The sequence below is a fragment of the Gossypium arboreum genome, chromosome 13, assembly GCF_025698485.1.
Source record: "Gossypium arboreum isolate Shixiya-1 chromosome 13, ASM2569848v2, whole genome shotgun sequence".
NCBI classification, from domain to species: domain Eukaryota; kingdom Viridiplantae; phylum Streptophyta; class Magnoliopsida; order Malvales; family Malvaceae; genus Gossypium; species Gossypium arboreum.
Genome location: NC_069082.1, coordinates 46312176 through 46334564, shown reverse-complemented (window position 1 = coordinate 46334564; position 22389 = coordinate 46312176). Strand labels below are relative to the sequence as shown.

Genomic DNA, 22389 nt, shown 5'->3' with positions numbered 1-22389 from the left:
GCGCCTTATATTATTTAGTAAAGCAACCTTTCGCGCTAGGCGCTCATGTTTTTTGTCTGGGTGGAAGCTGGCGGCAGGGCTTGCTTAACCGGATACACGGAATTGGGATCTCCTCGCATGCAACTATTTCTATCGGGAAAGCCTCGCTTATTCAAAGGGCTGCTTTTTTTTAACCCTTTTTGCTCATAAGTAAGTAAGCGTTGGTAGGAGCGGCGGGATGATATTTAGTATATAAAAAAATGAAAACCAAAAAGAAGAAATGGCAAGATAAATTGGATATCGATGGAGGAAATAACGATGTGGAAAACAGGGCAGAGATTCTCTACAATGACACCGTAGACCAATTGAAAGGGATGTGGCGCAGCTTGGTAGCGTCTTTGTTTTGGATTGGATACAAAATGTCACGGGTTCCAATCTTGTCATCCCTACCTTCTCCTCTGGGCAGTAACGAAGGTTAAGATCGATTCAAGACATGACAAATTTTTAATTTAATGATACTAGATGCATGCAAGATGTAGTGAAGGTACAAAAATCATCCTTTTCTTTACAATTGTATCTACTGTGATAAGAAAGCGCTCTTAGTTCAGTTCGGTAGAACGTGGGTCTCCAAAACCCGATGTCGTAGGTTCAAATCCTACAGAGCGTGATTACGAATCAACAGACCCCATTACCGAGATATGGGAACTCAAATAAAATAAAAAAAATAAATAAATTGTATCGAATCCATTTTCTATTTTGGAACGAACAACAACCAACTAACACTTTGACTTTACTTTAACTTATTAGATTCAGTAGTAGGTTTATTAATTGCACATAATATCTCGAATAAGAAGAAAAAAAGTATCGCACGATCGCTCGAAGAAATCAAACCTTTATTTTGGTCTAACTCGATTCTAAGACTAGTAATTCCTATGTTCTTTTCCTTTTAGGTTCTACATTTTTTCTTTCAATATTTTAGAGTCCCATCCTTGTAGCTAGGTCAAGAAAAACCTTTGGATCTAATACAGCAATGCTTGCATCACGAATATTAATTGTTCCAATTATTTTATTGTTTGTTTTGTTTCTTTTATCGAAGACTATATACTATAATACTTGTTATTGTACGACCAACCAATTCCTTAAAATGAAAGGATTCGAACAAAAAAACCTTTTCTACAACCACGAAAAGGGGCTTTATAGATTTCGCATCTAATTCAATTTTGGGAATATGAAAATATCTTTCATGAATTATTAGAACCCAACTCGTCGGACTCACACTTTACCAAATCTTCAGTTTCTAGTCTGAAGCCAGTAATGGAAAGAAACCCTATACTACAGGAGAGGCATTTTCCTATTGAATGGCACATGGTTCTGCATTAACATAACAAGCAAAAAAAAAAAAAGAAAGAAATATTGTATCACTTCTTTTCTATACTGATTGAAATTGCGTTACTGGGTCAAAAGAAGGATAGCTATACTGATTCGGTACACTCTAAAGACACCCTCGGTACCACTATTGAAGATCTCACAAAGATTAAATCTCAGTGAATTTCCATTTACTGATCCTATCTTTCACAGAATCAATCCCCCCTTTTACTGTACATGAATATGTGGAGCTCAGCATGTCTGGAAGCACGGGAGAACGTTCTTTTGCGGATATTTTTACCAGTATTCGAGACTGGGTCATTCATAGCAAACCTATACCTTCCCTATTTACTCAACGAATTAAGGGGGTTAGTTATTCGTCAGCACGGGTTTAGCTTCCTCTTCTGGTATAGGTTTGGGAGCCCTCGGCCAAACGAGTATTCTAAAAAAAGCCGACAAGGAATTCCATTAATAGCTGGCCGTTTTGCTCCTTTGGCACAACTCGATTCATTTAGTAGATTTTTTTTTTTTTAGGCTTTATAGACCGGTCCTGAGGTCTTATCCGGTGAGTTAGTCTGTCCTTCGTTTGTTGTACTTGGAGTTAGCTTCTTTCCATGGGTCTTACCTTAGGTAGACTTATCTAAACAAATACATGCATGGCAGTTAAACAAGAGCTAAGAGTGAGATTCCTTCAGTTGCGTACTCGAGAGTATTAGTGACATAACGGCTCACAATAGAATTTCTAGTTTAAAAGACCGAAGGCTAAACAAACAACTTCTTATTGGACTTGACCTACGGACTATGAAAACTTTCTCTTTTACGCGATCGGAAGACTCTATCCCGGTCACACAGTGCAGTTACCGCTGTCTGACCATCTGTTATTTGTAAACATTCCATCTTTGCCGGCGGATACGACTAAATGAAGTGGTCATGTAACGGATGTCATTGGGTGCTCCTACCCGGCTTCCTACCTCATGTCGATTTCTTCCGCCAAACCGGTAGGTAGCAGTCGACATTCGGCTTCTAGTTTAGAACACGCACGATTAACATATGGTTGACAGATCCGCCCGTGAAAGCGCAAAGTCAATTCAAGAGAATGACCAAATTCTAACCTCAACCAAATATCTTCATAGGAAAGGCAATATCTGTAAAGAAAACACTAAGAACACTGTGCTTTCGTGTTATATTCACGAACGACCTTTCGGTTCGCCATAAAAGGAAAAGGATACCCATATGAACCTACCATTAATGACTAGTTCGAAGAAGAGGAGTTTGTTTGATCTCTTATTTGATTAGACAGACCCACTCTTAGAAGAAAGTCGGATAATTCTTTACCTACACTTGCGGAACACTTACTTATTCAAGAGCTGCTCGAAAGTAAGATTCTCGCTTCGTGCTATTCCGCCATCTCCGCTTCTTGGAAGACCACCGCCCTTCTTCTTACTTACGATACGGTTGGTCTGACTAAGCCCATTTGCTTAATGAAGGCCGAGATGAGCTTTCCAGAGTAAGACAGCGTGCTTCACTCCTACGTTAGGATGCTATACCCATAGCCTCCTACGCTTCTCTTCACTACGTTTTTTCTTCTTTCCCGCCTATCGAGGCACCGGGAAGAATGGACCACCAATGAATCCTGCTTCCTTATCTTCTTATTCCCCCATTCCGTGGATTGGTTCCAACATCAAGACCGGTGGAGGAGAACTCAAGTCAATGCGCTTACCAACTCCTTATCGACCTTCAAATCTCTTATCTAGACAGGATAAGAGCAAATGAACCCCCCCCTATTGTCTATTCCTACTCCTGGCTCACTGCCGGTGGGCATTAACTAGACCTGTTCTCTAAGCTATCTATTGGTGCTCTCGGCATAGGAAGTATCGCCGGTTGATCCAGCACCTTGCTAAGTATCCAAAAAAGTTCCATAGCCATAGCCTTTTGTAGTTCCAGCTGATCCAGTCGTTGATCCTGCAGCTTATCAAAATAAGCACCAGCAGACAGAGGTAGATACAGAGCCATAGGCAAACCTTCATGATCGATAGCCTTATGAATTGAATACGACCCTCGTGCTCGAGAGGCAGATCCAAAGCCAGTAGCTTAGCTAGGAGCATACTTCGGTGTAGCATATATAGCGGCATACCCCTTTAACCTAGGTGGAAAAGAGATCTATTGATACCCACCATCAGTTTACCCAGAAGCCCACGGAGCGGTGAAGGGAACAGGATTTATCTCTCCGAAGAAAAGCGTTCCTTCATTCGTCCCTGCGGGCGAACTGATCCAGTTGAAACGTAAACTACATTTCTACCCCATCCCTAACAACCAACCTTGATGCAGCATCTAGGTAGTTCTCATCAGGAACCATTGTAACGAAGTAGGTAGACCATTTAGCATGTGTCCTCTCAATGCCTGCTGTTATTATTTCTCCACCGTCTTCCCGCGTCGAAAAATCGGTTTTGTATTGTATTATGTACGATTGTAGAATCATTCTTTGGAAAAATCATATGAACTATCTTCCCCGCCGCCCAGACTAAGATTCTTTCCTATCGCGCTATGGGCTTTGATGCTTACGCGCGCCTTAGCACGCGAAATATTGCCTTCCTAACTAAGCTAAGCGGAGCTCTTGCCCTGTCATATTGTTCGGTCCTCCCTTCTCTAACACTGCGCTAATAAAGCACGGGGCTATTAAGATGTAGAATATGTCCCCTACACTCTTTCAATCTCTTAAGATTTGGAATCTCAGCCATACTCCCCATCCTCCATTGAATTTGGTCTATCTTTTGATTCTGGTCATTTTTTCTCCATCATACAAGAGCCGTGCCACTTTCACCTGTAGTTGCAGCAGCCGTTTTGCTTTATTTTACGGAAGAAGGAGCGAAAGCCACTCGACTGTAAGGAGAGGAGCGAAAAGCCGCTTTTTCAAGCTTCCCATTTGCTGATCAAGTGAGTGAGGTCGAAAGACTTCCCAGGTCGGGGGGTTTATCTGGACATCTAATCCATGCAGGTATGCCAAATGACTTTCTCTTTATAACGAGGAAGGGAAATGGAATTTTTAGGAAGAAACCTCTGTGATGTGGTATAAGATGGCCAATTGCATTAAAAGAGTGGCTAAAGATGTTTTTGGAGAATCTAAGGGTTAAAATCACTCACATAAAGAAAGTTGGTGGTGGAACCAACCAAGATGTATGTCGTCCGACCCAACCTCAGACTCTTTCTTCCCGACCTATTTTACTTTTTGGCCGCAGTTATTTAGGTGGTATCCCGAGATTGAAGAGATCGAATTCCTCCCGGGAACACACGAAACAAAGATATGAACTAGGTAAATAGAAATGGAAAAGAGATGTTTCGAATTCATCAAAATCAGAAGCTTTTTCTACATCCATATGATCTACTAAAGTAGATCGGTATTGCCCATATAATGAAAGCAGATCTTGGTCCATGGAGTCCCAAGAAGGTAAGAACTCCAACCTGTCCGATGCTTCTTCGGCCAAATACAATATACAAGTGGGACCTGCACTATGAGCAAGCTGTGCGAAAAACCGCTTCTTTTTTCCGGTTCCGCAACAACTTGGGCGAAATGGGGTTCTACCGGGAAACCATGGATTTTTTAGTTTTCGCCATTGGTTACTGGTCGAGCCACTGGAATGGAATAAGATAAGAATCTCTGGGGATCTTTCCTCTCCACTTACTCGATACAGGCTTTCCTTCTGTAGAAGACTTCTGCCGAATGGCATAATTGTCCGATTTTTTCCTCGATCTTCAAAGAAGACTGACTCCTCCTACTCCTCCTTCTCCTTCGTAACCTTCATCGTCGTTGGTCCTTCTTTCACTAATGATCTAATGATCTCACCATTTTCTAGTAGTTCGCGCGAACGCGCGAGGGACTATCCTTTCTATCGCTTGCGCTTGCTTTTCACTCTCAAGACAACGGTCTCTCTCTTCTATAAAGCGAAGCAAAGCGCATGGCGCTGAAGTGAAGAAAGCTCAATAAACACACACGAACACGATGCAGGGCATAGCATAAATGAGACCGCTGATCATTTCATAAAACATATATGCTTGACCTTTCTCGATGCTTTTTTTGGGGTGACTCACCAACCGACCCAGCAGTGATCGATGACAGAATGATACGAACAAATCAAAGTTATTGGATTTGGTAGTTCTCCATTAACTTCTTTCTTTACCCCTTTGCATATGTTCCTAAATGGGTGTGCACCTCCAGATGGGCAGGGGCCGGCCTCCCACTCTCTTATGCAGCATTTATTAGCTTAGCTGAGTTGGGTGGATCGTGCAATAAGCCTCTCTCGACCCTCCCTTTCTCATACGTCTTTATCAAAGTCTCTCACCTTTCGAGATCCGGTCCATCATCAACTCAGTCAGATCTTCTTGTTTGCCTGCTTTGATTAGGCTTCCTTTAACGGGTTTGATCGGCATTTCGTGCCTCTAGCCCTGCTGAATTAGACCTTTTATCAGCTGGTTGGGTAGCGTAGTAAGGTTAGAGGCGCAACTAGAAGAGTTGGCTCCATATTTATATATATTTTTTTTATTTGATTGCAGTCTCCGAAGTCCTTCTTGATCGATGGTCCCCATTAGCATTAGTGCCAATTAGCAGCCGCTTTTTTTGGAAGGCGAGGTACTCATGTGTGATCGCGGATTCCACGGTAGCAGTAGTTATAGCTCTACATTAGGAGCACGGGGCTCTATCTATCTAAAGGAGGTACGGACCCCTCCCGGTACGATGCAGTTGAAAAACGTAAGCCCTTGTATAGGTTGGGCTTACGTTTTCTTGCTTTTCTTTGTTGAACCTTCTACGGTCTACCTTCTTTCTCGATATCCCAATTCTAGCGTTCGTTAGCAGAAGTAGAGATAGGGGGAGATAGGATTTATTATAACATTTATGTGAAAATAACAGAAGCCGCTATAAGGGGAAGAAGCAAATCCTGCACCTTCACCTGCGAAGCGCTACGCTCCTGCTTACGAAAGACTACTTTCCAAGCGAACTACTGAAGACAGACTACTGGGAGTGGGAATAAAGCTCCAGCCCTTAGCCCTGAACTCCTTCAATATCGCACCTACTACCAAAGACTGAACCAAAGAAGGGATGGGATAGACATAGCCATCTCTCCCTCACCCCGCAGCTCAAACTCCGCATCCTGATCCAGATCCAGCTACGGACTTACTAGAGCTACTACGCATCCTAGAATTGGGGGAAGGCGTCTAGACGCCTAAAAAAAGGCATATAAGACTGTAAGAATCTTCCTAAAGTTAAAGTAGCAGGCAGAAGACATGAAAGTCACTAAACAGCGCTTTAAAACTAGTCAATGTGGGCATAGAAACAATAAAAGAAAAAGACCGAACCAGCAAGACTAATGTCTACTTATACTTTTGAGAGGTCCACTTATACATTCGAGAAAGTGGAATGCATTTCTTGATATCGCTATCGAAAAAGAAGGGATTAGCTTGATTCATGTGGACCAATGCCCATAGCCCGAGAACAATTAAAAGAAATCGATGAAGATGGTTGAGACACATGATTGGGAAAAAGGTCTCGTTGAACCTTAGGAATGGATTAGGATACAAGTGACATATCACTGGGATATTTGGGCATCCGAACTCGTTGAGTTGAGTCTGAGTTCACTTATGGATGCAAATGTCCGAACTCGTTGAGTTGAGTTCGAGTTCAAGAGATGTAACTAGGCATCCGAGCTCATTGAGTTGAGTCCGAGTTCACTTATGGATACGAGAGCTCATTGAGTTGAGTCCGAGTTCGCTTATGGGCGGGTTACATGGTAGCTTGGCTACATATGTGGCACTTATGTGCAAACTTTCCATGTATCCAAATTATATTCCGATGTGTTCAACGGGGAAAGTTCTGCTGAAATGAAGGAATACTCAAGATGAAAGGGACATATTGGTAAGTGTTGTGAAATGGGTACTTTGAACAGGTATGTACTTAACCCTCGGGTTGAAAAATCGATATAACAACAATATGATAAGATGATAAATGAAAATGTGATATGAATGTCTTGGTGATGATTATGCAAATGATGTTTTATGTTTGCTTATATGGTTATGTTACTTGCTATTTGCATGTGAACTTATTAAGCATTTATGCTTACTCCCTCCTTTTCATTCCTTGTAGTTTTGACAAGCCAGCTCGGAAATCAGGAACGGTCGGAGGCTCGCTCACACTATCCGTATACCATCTTGGCATAATGGCTTGTATATTTTGAGTATGGCATGTATAACATTATAATCATTTTGTATATATGGTCTTATGATATGGTTATTGAGTGGTATGGAAATGATTGGTAATGATTAGCCATTGGAATGGCTAATCATGATCATATTTGGTGTTATGTATGTCAAATTACTAGCTAATCCATGGAAAACCATGAAATAGGTAAAATTTACCATAAAATAGATTAGAATAAAGATAGTGACGTGAATTTGAAAAATTACTAAAAATAGTATAAATGGAATTAAATAATGAATAAGTTTTGGAATCAAAGATTGATAATGTGCCCGGACCAAGCAACAAATAAGCGCTAGCAGATGAGATTGGACCTATAGACTAGGCACCAAAGCAAGTAAACTACCTTCACGGGTAAGGATCATCTGTGCTATGAGTTTCTCTTCCTCGATAGTGGTCTAAGGAAAGAAAGTATGATCGATGATCTTCTGCTAATGCTAGCGTCTTTTTCATCTCTAATTTCATCTATGCTTCAGGAAAAAGTTTAACCTACCCGCTAATAATTAATATAATAAGAAAGGGCTGGCTGCTCTCCTTAATTTCACAAAGAATTGAGTGGTTTTTGTTCCTTGCCCTTAGTGAAGCGAGTGGCTTCTGCCCTCCAATTTTGCATTTGAGCGGCTTTCGCTTCTCTTCTTTGAAATCTAGATCTTCTCTTTCTGTGTCTATCAATCTTCCTGCCTCAAGACCCTGTTGTCTCTTGCGCTTGATTGTTTGATAGAGACCGACCTGCTTTCATAAGCACTTGTTGGCAAGTTCGGAAGAAGGCTTTGAGGGGAACTAACTCGATGTGGCTCCGGTTCAGTACTGCTTCTCGCTTAGAATCTCTTCCAGCTGAGCTGCACTAACAGGCTTACGTAAAGTACAGATAATGTGAGTGACTACATGCGAAAGCTTTTGCTTCTTCCTTTCCTTCTGCTGGCAAGTAGCTCTCCTTTTTTCCTGTAGTTCAGGATTCCCTCTCTATGCATCTATTTAGTCAAAAGGATAGTTCAATCGCTCTGAGGAAGTACTCTAACTTGAATCAGTATCTCAAATAGGGCGATATCAGGCCTTCTGTGCGATATCGATCTTCTGTTTATGGTAAGCGGTCTGCCTTTCCCCCTTACTAGATCAAATAGGGAAATAAAAAAGTACAGGAAAGGAAAGACAACTATTGAGTATGCCCCTAATAGAGTAAGTAGGGAATGAACCATTCGGAAAGAAGTACAGCTAATAGTACGGTAAACAGGAGCAAGACGGTATGCAATCAATTAAAGGATAGAATACAGGATGTAAATTTTGAGTCTATCTGTCCGTTGCTTCTTCATTCCTGGCTGGCAAGCTCAGTTCTGTTCTAATCACTTCGATTCCCGTACACGAGTACCTTCCTTCAAATAGATATATTCCCTTTCTTAATATGGATAGTACTTCTGTAAGCGAATCCCTTCTTTTTTGGCTTGCTTCTTAAGCCAATAAGTCCTGTGCCTGGTAAGTGCAATCAGTCTGTCCCTTACCTGTCCATTCAAGCCTTTCAATATCTCGTCTGGCCCTGTCTTCTGTCGTACTCTCCTCTATCGAGAATGGGTCTCTCGCCACTGTCCTGTGGAAAACGGATGCCGCTCTTCTGGTAGCCGTTGTTTGCTTCATCGGTTTCAGTATCCTTTGCTTGGTCAATTTATTCCCGCTTTACTGACCTTGATTACTTGACTAACTAATAAGGCGCTCGTTTTTCTTATTAGCACGATAGGTGGGTAATCCCTTCTGTTATGAGTGAATCTCGTAGGCTTTTTTCTTTCGTAGGCCTATTTTCTGTAAGCGGAAGTCCTGTTAAAGCGCTCCTCGGAGGTACTACTACCAGTCAAAACTCTCGCTAATAAGGCGTAAGAAGGCTTTCCGTTCGATGGAATCCCGTTCTTCCTTTTAGAGATAGGAAAGCGATTCCCTTCCAGTGCTTTCTAGTAAACTCTTCTCTTTTGTCAAGCAAGGAATAACCAGCCTGAGGGAAGTTTTCGTTAAGCAAATCCGTAAGCAAATAGGGAAGTCAAATAGGGGCATAACGGGAATAGAAGCAGTCAATCGGTGGAAGGCAAGCAACTCTCGTAAGAGGTCTTCCCGGTCGAGATGTCTGAGGGAAACTTTTCCGGTATCAACAACTGTCGCAACGGTCCTGTAACTGTGGAAAAGGGTCCTGCGCTCGGACTTAGAGTGAGAGTGACCCCGATAAAGCCGACAACCTGGAGGGAATTCCTCACAAAGAGGAAAGCCTTAGCCTTATTTATAAAGTAGACGATTTTCCACCTATAAAGGATTAAATAGAATCGTATTAATAATCGATTCGAGGTCCTATAGCTAGACGGCCGAGAATGAATGTGAAAAGAAGATGAAAGAATCGTGTGATACTATAGCTAGCTACGATCCCCTACAAGAGGAATCACTCGACTTAGCCCTTTGGCGGGCGGGCTTCGAGGACCCTACTTACTAATTCTTTATGCATGGATGTAGGAAGAGCCAACTGCTTTCTTTGGGATCTGCGCTTAGGGTACAATCTATTTATTATAATTATAGTACACAACCGAGTTTCTTAATAAAGAGAAGTTGGGGACATAGTAAACCTCCTACTATAAGAGCGATTCCCTGGGACCGGAAGGGGAAAGATTTAATCTTGAAAGACTGAGCCCCCGGCTAGCAAGATCGGGAGGTTTAGTGTCCTCTTAAGAAGGAATACCCAACTTCTGGGGTCAGCTTCGATCACGAGGAGAGAAGAGCGGACCATTGAAAGTCTCAATTCCTCTCAGCTGGCTTGATTGAAGGAGTGAGAATCGGGTGTGGGATAGAACTAGATTGATTGTTGAAACTCTCAATTGCCATAGAGCCTTTTGCACTTGACCTACTTAGGCTTTATCATGCCATGCTTCGAACTTCTATAAAAGCAACTTTCTTCCCTATATGGCCTTCCTTTCCTTACCGATACCCCCAAGGAAAACCCCGAATTGGACCAAAATGGACGGGTTAGTGTGAGCTTATCCATGCGGTTATGCACTCTTCGAATAGGAATCCATTTTCTGAAAGATCCTGGCTTTCGTGCTTTGGTGAGACCTCCGAGCCCCTTTCGACGACCTATGTTGTGTTGAAGGGATATCTATATGATCCGGCCAATTGCGTAAAGCCCGCGCTAGCAACGGAACCGGGGAAAGTATACAGAAAAGACAGTTCTATTTCTTGATGGGGGGCAGGGAAGGGATATAACTCTGCGGTAGAGTGTCACCTTGACGCGGAGGTGGTCATCAGTTCGAGTCAGATTATCCCTAAACCCAATGTGAGTTTTTCTTTTGCCTTGCACCCCCTCCGTGAATGGGAACCCTCAAGCCCACTTTCCCACCCCCGCCCCGTAGAGGGAAATTTACCTGTGAATGCGGTGCGGGCCACTGCTCTCCCTTTCACTCGAAACAAGAGTTCCGTGCCAAGCATAAAGATTGAATCAATAGGACCGTATTCTAATCCTAGAAATGCCATAACTCATCTCTTCCGATCCTTGCTTTGAGTGGGGTATCTAAACAATATTCATTGCCTTTCCTTGCCCGTGTGGAATCATGCTATTTCCAAGTCGCTGAGGAAGAAGAAGTATCGATATGCCGAAAAGCAGATGCTCGTCCAATCAGTCCAAGCATAGACAGATCCTAGTGCTAGTGTGAGATCGCCCTTTTGATGGTGAATGTCGGAAATGCTGTTTTTAGATGAATGCTCTGCGCACATCCAATTCTTCCTTCTAAGAGTGCATTCGATTCGAGTCAACTATACGAAAGTGAAGTTCCTTGCGAGAGGTAAGGTAAGTTCTTAGGAATCGATTGAATCACAGGAAAGATCAGGAATAGCCCTTTAGGTTGCAACTCCTTCTAAGACAACTAGTCTTGGCGAGAGGGATTAACCTGATTGACCTCTTATTGTCCCTGGGGCGGATGGGATTGATTCTAAACCCGCTTCGACGTCTTCCCACGGATCTGCCTTATCGAGCCTTTTGGGGGTGCCATTAAGGCAATGAAATAGGTTTTTGTACGAGGAATAAGAGGCATATGCAAGAGCAGGTTGCACGAAAGGAACTGACATCTCATCGGAATAGGAAGCGAATCCGCTTTTCTATGTGCTAGATGTCGGCATTTCCCCTCTTAGCATACGGCATTAACTTCACTGACGCCTACTGACCGGATCGGGCACGAAGGAGGAAGGAACAATGGGAGAAAGGCGAAGGTTTTGTCCCGCTCTGGATCTGTGCCGTTCCGATCTCAATCTCAGCCTGTGTTCCCACATAGTATTTCGTCATTATATGACATTCCTACTAACGAGTGAGTGTCATTTGCACGTGTTCCAAAAAAGATAAAAAGCATCTGAGCTGCTTTGAGTGCCGGTACTAGCAATTGAGACGGCAGCATTCGAATCAGCGGCGAGAGAGGGAGCCAACGCACTGGCAGGGGGAGCAGCATGGAAAGCGAGGCTCCACACCCTTCTCCGTGGGCTTTAGGAATCGAAACCGGACCAAGCTCGCACACAAGCCTGCTACCAAGCAGGAGCAAAAAAAGGAATATGTTGATTGAATTGGGACAGGAAACCATCATAAGCCAGCCAACAAGCCTAACCGTCCCTATGTCATCGGGGTCAGATACCATGTAGCCTTTCTTTCTTCCCTTCACAAGCCAAGTACAAGACATACCGGGAGTACAAGCGCTTGACCATAGGAAGAAGGAAGAGGACGCTGCTCTGACATAAGCGATTGGAAGATCTGATCTGAATTTCCTTACGCTGGTTCAAATAAAGCAATAAGAAAGGACTGACGCATCAGCGAAGATTCTAAACTAAAGAAAAGAAAGGTCTTTTCAGCTCAAAGAAATTCGGAATCAAGACGAATTGTGACTAACCCCCCTAGTCTAGGATTTAGTTGAATATGATAAATGCACTTCTTGAAAATGGGGATAAAGTCTGATTTTGAGCCAGAGATGGGATTGGTAGTTGAGTCACTTTCGGGGTTAGCTCTTGAGATGTTGAAGAAATAATAAGGCTATTACAGCTGTAGAAGTAGGGTAAGACCCGGGAAATGAAATAGGAGTTTTCACGTCAATCTAAGAAAGAGACGGCTTGACTTTCTCTGTCCTTCGCTTTCCCATCCTTGGTAGCTAGGCCTGGTAGCATCTTTGCTAGTCTTGTCGAACTAGAAGCTATATACTAGGCTTGACCTGACCGTGGGAAATTGACTTATTAAAGAATGGACCCGACCCGGTCACAAGAAGACAGGCGAGAAAGGCCTTCGCTTAGTAATGGGCAGCTAGCCATTTCGCATTTATGTGGCATTTGACTCTCGTACCATGCCTCTTGCTCGTTGAGACCTCTAGAGCATCCAATCCTCAAAGGGAAGAAGTGAAGAAGAAGGGGAATCCCCAAGTCCGAGGACAGATTCAAAAACGGCTTTCATGCCAGGTTTATAACAGAAAAAGGAATGCATGTCTCCGAACCCCACCAACTTGCTTTCTAAAGCGCGAAAAATGGACTTCCCCTCAAACCATTGGGATCGAGAAAAAGAAATATGCAATTCGTTCTCTTGGGCTTATTCATCTGCACCTTTGAGCAAGAGGTTGATGTCCTTTGTTGGACATTCATAAAATACAAAAAGGGCTTACCTGGCCAGGTTTATTAAATAAAATCATTATTTATCAGAGCATCCGACCTCCCGGTTTCATGGCAAGGGTTTGATAAGCTAAATCTTCTTTTAATCCCTCGGAAGAGAGATTGAGATAAAGAACATCGACGGAGGAATGTGAATTAGAAAGTTCCACCATTTCCAAAGGAATCGAGGTTGAGCTAAATATCACTAAGGAGATTCTATTCTTCCAGCACCTTTGGGGGATCAGAAAGAGCTTCGGTATCAGGGATTTCGGATTCTGAGTCCGTAAATTGGTCTGCTTTCTATTTCTGACTAGCTTTCTCTCCCAGGTGGATTGGAAAATGCTCTTTGTCTTCATTCCCATTCGGGATTGAAGGAGATTGATTCTCACAGGACCGACCCACAATTCAAAGCAAGGGGCAAAGCATCGGCATCAGGAATGTCAGATTTAGAGATCTTGGATTTCAAATCTGATGGGGCAAAAGGCTTTCGCTATCTCTACCTAGGGAATTGCCTATAAAAAAAAAAAAATAAGAAGAAAATAAGGGCATACGGAGAGCATTCTCCCTCAGGAGGTGGGGATTAGACAGCAAGAACGGAAGGAACAAGACTCGCTGAAGGAAGAACATCAACTCAGAACTTTCTGCGGAGAAGATGGAAACGAAACTTTTCAGAAAAAAAATAAGAAGAGAATCGACTGATTCAAATAAGAGAGAGAAAGACTAGTAAAGAAATTCCGCCCTCCTGGGTCTCATACGGCTTTCTCATGAAGCGGATTTCCATCGCTTGTGGCTACGTGATCAATGCCAATGGTCTATATACTATAGCCCTCGACAACGCTCTGCTATTGACAGAGCAGAGCTTAGCATAGCACTAAAGGGAAAGTCGCTCAGCTCAGGCCAAGCTCTAGGACTGCTAACCCAATATCAATGAGAAGGGAAGCTCCTAATTCTTCTAGCTTTTTTATTTTGACCCTGCTGGCCTCTCATGCGCCGAAGTACGGGAGAGGTTAGGCAAGCCGGTAGCTCGTATCTCTGGATAAGGTACGAAGTCACTCGACTGAAAGGAGAGGAGCGGAGTCAGATTCATGTCATGCCTGCTTTTAGCTCGTAGTTTCACTCTTGCTTTTGTACTGAACTTTGTAGAGATTGGGATAGAGTGTACCGCAGCTTGCGAGAAGTGGAGTTTACGTTGCTTCCTAGTTCTTAAGCTAGGGAGGAATGATTGCAATAGACCTTATTCATAGAGCCCTTCCTTGCCTCTAGTGAAAGGACCCCTAATTCCTATCCCCACGAGTTACGAGCTCCGAGATCCCTTTAAAAGCCAACCTTTCTGCTCAGTAAACTTCGTTCTAGCTTTCTTATCCCTCTAGTTTTCGAGGCAAGATTCGGAGCCCACAAGTTAAGGCGCTAATCTTCTTCTGACCGTACATCCCTTGGATAGAAGGGATCAAACTCAACTCTTCCTTTTAGTAAGGAAATGTGTCTATCCAACTCGTACTTCGCAACCTAGATCTTTGTATGTATGGGTCTCGGTAATTTAAGAGACTAGATCAAATAGGGCAATTCGTAATGCTCTCTTCCTTCCTGTCCTAAATAAGGTCAGTCTCATCGGCAGGCATTCTTCTTAGTTCTGAGGTATCTAATGCTGTCTTTCCAGATTGATTCTTATATAAGAAGTATAAATAATTGTTGCTACTACGGTTAAGAAGACTCTTATTATGTTATGGACAGTCCAGGAACGAGACCTTCACCTAACCCTCAGAAGGTTGGCTCGTTGTTAACAAGCAAATGCGAAGGAAAAGGCTTAAATCTCACATTTCGATGTCACTGCTGAATGTGGTTGCTTGAAAGGAAAATTTCACATACGGAAGAGAGAAAGCAGTCTTTTCAAGTTCTACTCATTTCATGGATTAAATTTTGTTGTTTGGAGGTTTGATATTCGCCAAGTAGTTGAAGCTCTTGGTGCATATGTTTTTTTTTCTTTTGAAGGTTGAAATTGGTTTGTTCATAAGGGGGTGCGAATGTGGCATCGAAGGGTCTTAATGAACAATATATGTAGCTTGGGTTTATAACATTCGGTTAAGGAATGTTGTGTGCTAGCAAGTTTGGTTTAATACTAGATGTAAACCACTTTGTATTTGATGAATTGAAGAAAATAGTGAAGGGCAAATTAAAAGATGTTGAATGAATTTTTGGCTTAGTTGAGCTTAAGCATTCGGTCAATTATGGGCATTGTTGTAACCTAACTGTAATTTGCAACTCTTAATTTTGAGATGTGAAGCTATGCTAGAAGAGAAAAGAAAATTGACCAAGTGTTCATGGGAGGAAACTATGTGCTTGAAAGAATAAAAGTGACACTATAATTGATAGTATAGGTATTCGCCATTCAATCAAGTGTATAGGTGATGTTAGATCAAATTTAGCACATTCGGCTATATAAGTATACCCATTTATGATATTGCCTTCGATTGTATAAAATTGACTAAAATGGGTAATTAGTAAGGGTGGTTACCTAATATACGAATATGTATATGTGTATGTATGATTGGATTATTGATAGTATGGTAATTGCATAAGGCTATTAGCGAATAGCTAAGAACGTAAGGTAGTAAGATAAAAATTTTACCATGCCGTTCCGTATGTCATAAGATCATTAAAATGTGGATACCAATATATGTACCAAAGCGGTTGAATGAGTTAATTTATTTGTTTAAGCTCAAGATCCTAAAGGAGAGGCGTCCAACAAGGGAAATCAAGATCATCGAGTAGCCGACTTGGAATTATTTACCCAAAGACAAGGTAAGTCATTAAGCACATATGTTTGATATTGCTTAAATGATTGGAAAATCTATGCAAATGTGTTTAATGGAATGCTATATATATGTATAAATGAAATTGTATGTGTATGGAATGAGGATAATTGTTGAATGTAAAAGAAATAGTGGAATGTGTAGAAAGTTTGCTTTCGGCACTATGTGTGCTTGGGCAATACGTGTGTATGGTGACGAGATTGGCACTAAGTGTGCGTCTTTGGAAATATATGGCACTAAGTGTGCGTGCTGGAAATATATGGCACTAAGTGTGCGTGCTGGAAATATATGGCACTAAGTGTGCGTGCTGGAAATATTTGGCACTAAGTGTGCAAGTGGAAAAATACTCAGATCTTGGGTGTGCGAGTTCGGAGGGTATGGCCTTGTGTGTGCGAGCTTAAATTACGTGGCACTAAGTGTGCGAAATCGAGTGGTAAGCACTGTGTGTGCGTACTCTATATATATGGAGGGTGTGTCTCCATTGAATTGAGTATGGACAGCGGATCGGGTAAGTACCTCGAGCTCATGACGAATAGAGAATTCGTTCATGCTTGGGGATTGAAATTGGTAAGCCTTAAATCTATGTGATGATTGAAATGTGTATGGTTGTGCTGGAAAATGAGTTAATGTGTAAAAATGCTTCGATTATCTTGTTGTGTAGAATATGAAATGTGGATGTATGAATTAGTTTAGATTGGACCGAAAGGTCCAAGGTATTATGGTATAGATTCGATATGGACGAGTACCTAGCCTCATTTGTTGTACATGTAGTAGTAACTTTATCGGTGGATTGATTAATGCTTATGACTTCTTGAGTTGTAAACTCACTCGGTGTTTTTCTTGTCACCCATTTTAGGTCTCTCGGACTCGTATTGTTTGCGTGATCGGGACCGTCGCTGAAGTCATCACAACGGCTGAAATCTTGTGGTATTGTTTTTGTTGTTGTAGAACATTTGGCATGTATAGGCTATTATATTTTGTCGGATGGTGGGTTGTAAACTTTAAGCCATGCGAAAATGGCCTATGTGGTCGCCGAGTGGGATGCTAGAGCCTATAGCCACGAGTCTTAGAAACTCTAATTTTGATAAGGTGGCCATAATTTGTGTCATGTATGATGGATGATTAAGGCCAAGGAAAATTCATGAAATTGGCATAGTCTCATCGCAGTAACTGTTGCGGACAGCAGCAGTGAGATGAGATTGAAAAATCACTAAAAATAGTAGAAGTAGAATTAAATAGTGAGTAAATTATGGAACTGAACCTTGATGAATCTATCTTTATAGGGACGAAACGAAACGACCATATGAGCAGTATACTGAGAAATATTAAAGTTCTCGTGAGACAGGGCCAGAACGGTTTCTGGGTCCCCTGTTGCGACTTTGAAAATTTACCATAAATTATCCAGAAAGAATTAGGAGTCATGCCTTGTATGTACAGATTCCATTTTGAGTCTAGTTTCATTAGAAACAAACGGCACCAGTATTAAAGCCCTGTACAGAGAGATATCCAAGTTGTAACGCGCGAAGGTCAGAGCAGTCGATCCCTGTAACATGGGTGACTTTAACTAATAAACTGTACCAATTGGCCCAACCAAAAATTCTAAAAATAAATCCATGGATGATTATATGAGTCTAAATTCAGGGAAAATTTACGAAACCAGTTTCCGAGTTTTGAAACTCGAGATATGATTTTTAAGGCGACGGTGATGCAGTTTTCCAGCCTGACTGGAAATGTCAAATTGGTTGGTATCTTGAGAGGATTTGGCCGTTAACCCCTCGTGTCCGACACCGGCGTCGGTCACGAGTTAGGGGTGTTACAATTTTATTGCGATGTGCAAAAGATTTGAAGAAGGATTGAATGAAGAGTTAAAGTTACTAGTGGGAATTTTGGAGATAAAGGAGTTCGTGACACTAGTCGAACGAGCCTGCAAGGCGGAAGAACTTGGGAAGGAGAAGAAGAAGGCTGAAATTGAAGCAAGAGATTACCGTAAAAGATCGACGAGTAAAGCTCCGTTCTCGGCTGTAAAGAGGTTCAGGGAGGACACCAGTAAGTCGAGGACGACTGCGGGAATTTCCATTAGAGCCCAGACCATTGACGGACTCGAGCTACTTGATAGCTAGTGTGGGCAATAATCGTCAAGAGAGACCTGAATGCCCCAATGTGGAAGACGACACCTAGGTGAATGTTGGGGTAAGTCATTAATAGGGCTGTTATGGATGCGGCTCAAGGACCACCTCATTAGAGATTGCACGAGCTAAAGGAGAGGAATAAGACGCAAGGTGCAAGACCTAGTGGAACGACGGTGGAGGTAGGCCCCGAGAATCTCTGGAGGTAGGAGTGGTAATCGAGAGGAGCCTCTAATACGGTTGTCCGATCCGAGACCCGTGCTCTGCTAGAGCATATGCCATCCGCGCACGAGAGGAGGCATCCTCCCCGACGTCATCATCGGTACTTTTACTCTCTTTGATACTAGTGTGATTGCATTGATTGACCCCGCTCTACTCATTCATATGTACGTGAAACCTTAGCATGCAAGAAGACTCTACCGTTGAGTCTCATGAATTGTAATTCGAGTGTCAAACCCTTTGGGTCAATACGTACTAGTTGATAAAGTGTGCAAGAGATGCCCCTAATAATTCGAGAATCTGCTTTCCTACCGATCCGATGCTTCTACCATTTGATGAATTCGATGTAATTCTTGGTATGGATTGGTGACCGTACATGATGCGGTGGTGGACCGCAAAGGAAAACCATTGATTTGAGGAGTGCAAATAACGAGGTAGTCCGAGTCGAGTCTCATGGTTTAAAAGGAGTGCCGCGATAATATCTTCTATGACCTCGGAGATATGTGAAAAGGGTGTGAAACATACCTTGCGTATGTGTTTGGAAGTAAAGAGACGGAAAGGAAACTCGAATCGGTACAGTGGTTTGTGAGTATTGGATGTTTTTCCCGAGGAGTTACCGGATTGCCACCGGTTCGAGAAGTGGAATTCGCATCGGTTGTACCGGTACTACGCCGATTTCAATAGCCCCGTATCGTATGGCATTAACGGAATTAAAGGAATTGAAGGTTCAATTGCAAGAATTGACGGATAGAGGTTTATTTCGACCGAGTTTTTCTCTATGGGCGCTTTGTATTGTTTGTGAAGAAGAAGGACGGAACCATGAGGTTGTGCATCGACTATCGTCAACTCAATAAAGTGACGATAAAGAATAAATATCCATTGCCACGAATTGACGATTTGTTTGATCAATTAAAGGGAGCCTCGGTGTTTTCAAAGATAGATTTGAGGTCGGGTACTATCGGTTGAGGGTTCGAGAATCGGACATACCCAAAACCGCTTTTAGAACGAGGTACGGTCACTACTGAATTCTTGGTAATGCCGTTTGGGCTCACTAATGCCCTGCGGTGTTTATGGATTTAATGAATAGAATTTTCAGCCATACTTGGATCGGTTCAGAATCGTATTTATCGATGACATTTTGGTCTATTCGAGAGATGAAATTGAACATCTTGAACACCTAAGGCTAGTGTTGTAAATCTTACGAGATAAGCGATTATACATAAAGTTCAAGAATGTGAATTTTGGTTGAAAGAGGTTAGCTTTTGGGGCACGTGGTGTCCGTGATCGGTGTCGAGGATGGACCGAACAAAATTTCGACCATAGTCAATTGGAAACCTCCAAGGAATGTTACGAAGTTAGGAGCTTTTTGGGGCTTGCGGTTATTACCGACGGTTTGTAAAAGGATTCTCGATGATGGCCACACCATGACAAAACCGCTTGAAAGATGTCAAATTTGAATGGACGGAAAAGTGTCAAAAAGTTTCACCAATTGAAAACCCATTTGACGAAAGCTCCAGTTCTAGTACAAACCCGAATCGGCAAAGAGTTTGTCATCTATAGTGATGCCTCCCTACTTGGGTTAGGTTGCGTATTGATGCAAGAAGGTCGAGTTGTGGCCTATGCGTCGAGACAATTAAAGCCACATGAGAAAAATTATCCAACCCATGATCTCGAATTGGTCGCCATCGTGTTCGCCTTGAAGATATGGCGACATTACTTATTTGGTGAGAAGTGCCATGTGTATTCGGATCACAAAAGTCTCAAATATTTGATGACTCGAGAGACTTAAATCTGCGACAAAGACGATGGCTCGAGTTGTTGAAAGATTATGAACTCGTCATTGATTATCACCGGGAAAGGCTAATGTGGTTGCGGATGCCTTAAGTCGAAATCTTTGTTTGTTTTCTGACGATGAATGTACACTTGTCTATTCTACCCGACAATGTGTTAGTAGCGAATTAAAGGCCAAACCATTGTTGGCTCATCAAATTCGGAAGCTCGAGAAAGTTGATGAGGAGTTGCTTGCAAAACGAAATTTGAGTGTGTTCGAACAAGGAATCGAGTTTCAAATTGATGATGACGATTGTTTGAGGTTCAGAAGTCGTCTATGTGTTCCAAAGAATTCGGAACTTATTTCGATAATTCTAAATGAAGCCCATTGTAGTCGAATGTCAATCCACCCGGGTAGTACTAAAATGTACAATGACCTGAAACGTCGATTTTGGTGGCCCGGTATGAAACGAGACATTTCTGAATTTGTTTCAAGGTGTCTGATATGTCAACAAGTGAAAGCGGAACATCAAGTGCCATCGGGATTACTTCAGCCGATCATGATACCCGAATGGAAATGGGATCGAGTAACAATGGACTTTGTGTGCGGGTTACCATTGACTCGAATAAGAAAGACTCGGTTTGGGTCATTGTTGATAGATCGACCAAGTCGCTCATTTTATCCTCGTCTGCACGGATTTTTCACTCGATAAGTTGGCGAATTATCGTCTCCCAAATTGTTCGATTGCATGGGGTACCTATTTCTATCGTGTCGGATAGAGACCCAAGATTTACGTCGCGGTTTTGGAAGAAATTGCAAGAGGCTTTGGGTACCAAAGCGCATTTTAGCTTGCTTTTCACCCCAAAGCGATGGTCAATCCGAACGGATAATTCAAATACTCGAGGACATGTTGAGATGTTGCATCCTTGAGTTTAGTGGTGCATGGGAGCGGTATTTACCTTTGGTTGAATTCGCTTACAACAATAGCTTTCAATCAAGTATCAAGATGGCGCCTTACGAGGCTTTATACGGTCGTAAATGCCGTACCCCATTATTCTGGACTGAACTTAGTGAAGGAAAAATCTTCGGGGTTGATCTGGTTAAGGATGCCGAGCAAAAGTTCGAGTAATTCGTGAAAGTTTGAAAGTCGCCGGATCGCCAAAAGTCGTATGCGGATTTGAAAAGAAAAGATATTGAATATCAGGTTGGAGACAAGGTATTTCTCAAAGTCTCACCCTGGAAGAAAGTGCTTAGATTTGGCCGTAAGGGCAAATTGAGCCCGAGGTTCATCGGGCCATATGAGATATCCGAACGAGTCGGTCCAGTCGCGTATCGTTTGATTTTGCCCCCTGAGCTCGAAAAGATTCACAATGTTTTTCATGTCTCGACGCTCGACGATATAGGTCGATCCATCGCACGTAATTGCTCCATCCGAGATTGAGATTCACCTAATTTGAGCTATGAAGAGGAACCGGTTCGCATTATGATGCGTGAAGTAAAAGAGTTGCGCAATAAAAAATCCCGTTAGTGAAGGTGTTGTGCCATAAACACGGAATTGAAGAAGCCACTTGGGAACTCGAGGACTCTATGAAAGAGCGATACCGAGCCTATTCTGGGTAAGATTTTGGGACGAAAATTTCTTAAGTGGGGAGAGTTGTGACACCCAAAATTGACCCTAGTCGGAAAGTGGTTTCGGGACCACAAAACCGAGTCATAAAAATAATTAATTGTTATATTCTATGCTTATTGTGTGTGTACATGCACATGTGGAAGTTTCATTCTCTAATTTTACCAATTGTATGAGAAATTATTAAATAGGGATCAATGTGAGACATGGTGAAATATGATAGGCTAATTTTAAGTGGCTTATTAGTGCATGTTAACACAAAGGAGGACTTGCATGTCAAATTGCCCAATTTATTAATGGTGGCCGGCCAAGATGGGATATTGATGGGCAATATATATGTTTAATTAGATTTTAATAATAAGGAATGGGTCATTGGAGATAAAATAATGTTAGTAAAAGAAGAAAAAGAAAAAAAAAAAAGAATGCTCATCTTTTCTCCATTGCCGTGACTTGAAGGAGGAGGAAGAATGGAATTCTTTGGTTCATGATTTGGCTTGGATGATGCTTAGGAAGAGGTAAGCACTTTGAAATCCTTGGAAATTTAGGTATAAATGAGGTGATTAGTTCAAGTTCTACTCATTTCATGGATTAAATTTTGTTGTTTGGAGGTTTGA

At 42.2% G+C, this 22389-nt stretch overlaps 1 protein-coding gene and 1 non-coding gene across 2 annotated transcripts; one reads left to right on the top strand and one right to left on the bottom strand.

Moving 5' to 3' along the window:
- Positions 1-572: 572 nt before the first annotated feature.
- Positions 573-646, top strand: TRNAW-CCA (transfer RNA tryptophan (anticodon CCA)). The gene has a single exon. It is a non-coding gene; the product is annotated as a tRNA-Trp (tRNA).
- A 1969-nt stretch (positions 647-2615) lies between these two features.
- LOC108473438 (uncharacterized mitochondrial protein ymf1-like) lies at positions 2616-5217 on the bottom strand. The gene has a single exon (XM_053024311.1). The coding sequence runs from the start codon at positions 5067-5069 to the stop codon at positions 4581-4583; it is 489 nt and encodes a 162-aa protein (XP_052880271.1). The 5' UTR covers positions 5070-5217; the 3' UTR covers positions 2616-4580.
- Positions 5218-22389: the final 17172 nt, after the last annotated feature.

Excerpts from the sequence above, each read along its gene's own strand:
- LOC108473438 (XM_053024311.1), bottom strand. The coding sequence starts at position 5,069 with ATGCCATTCGGCAGAAGTCTTCTACAGAAGGAAAGCCTGTATCGAGTA.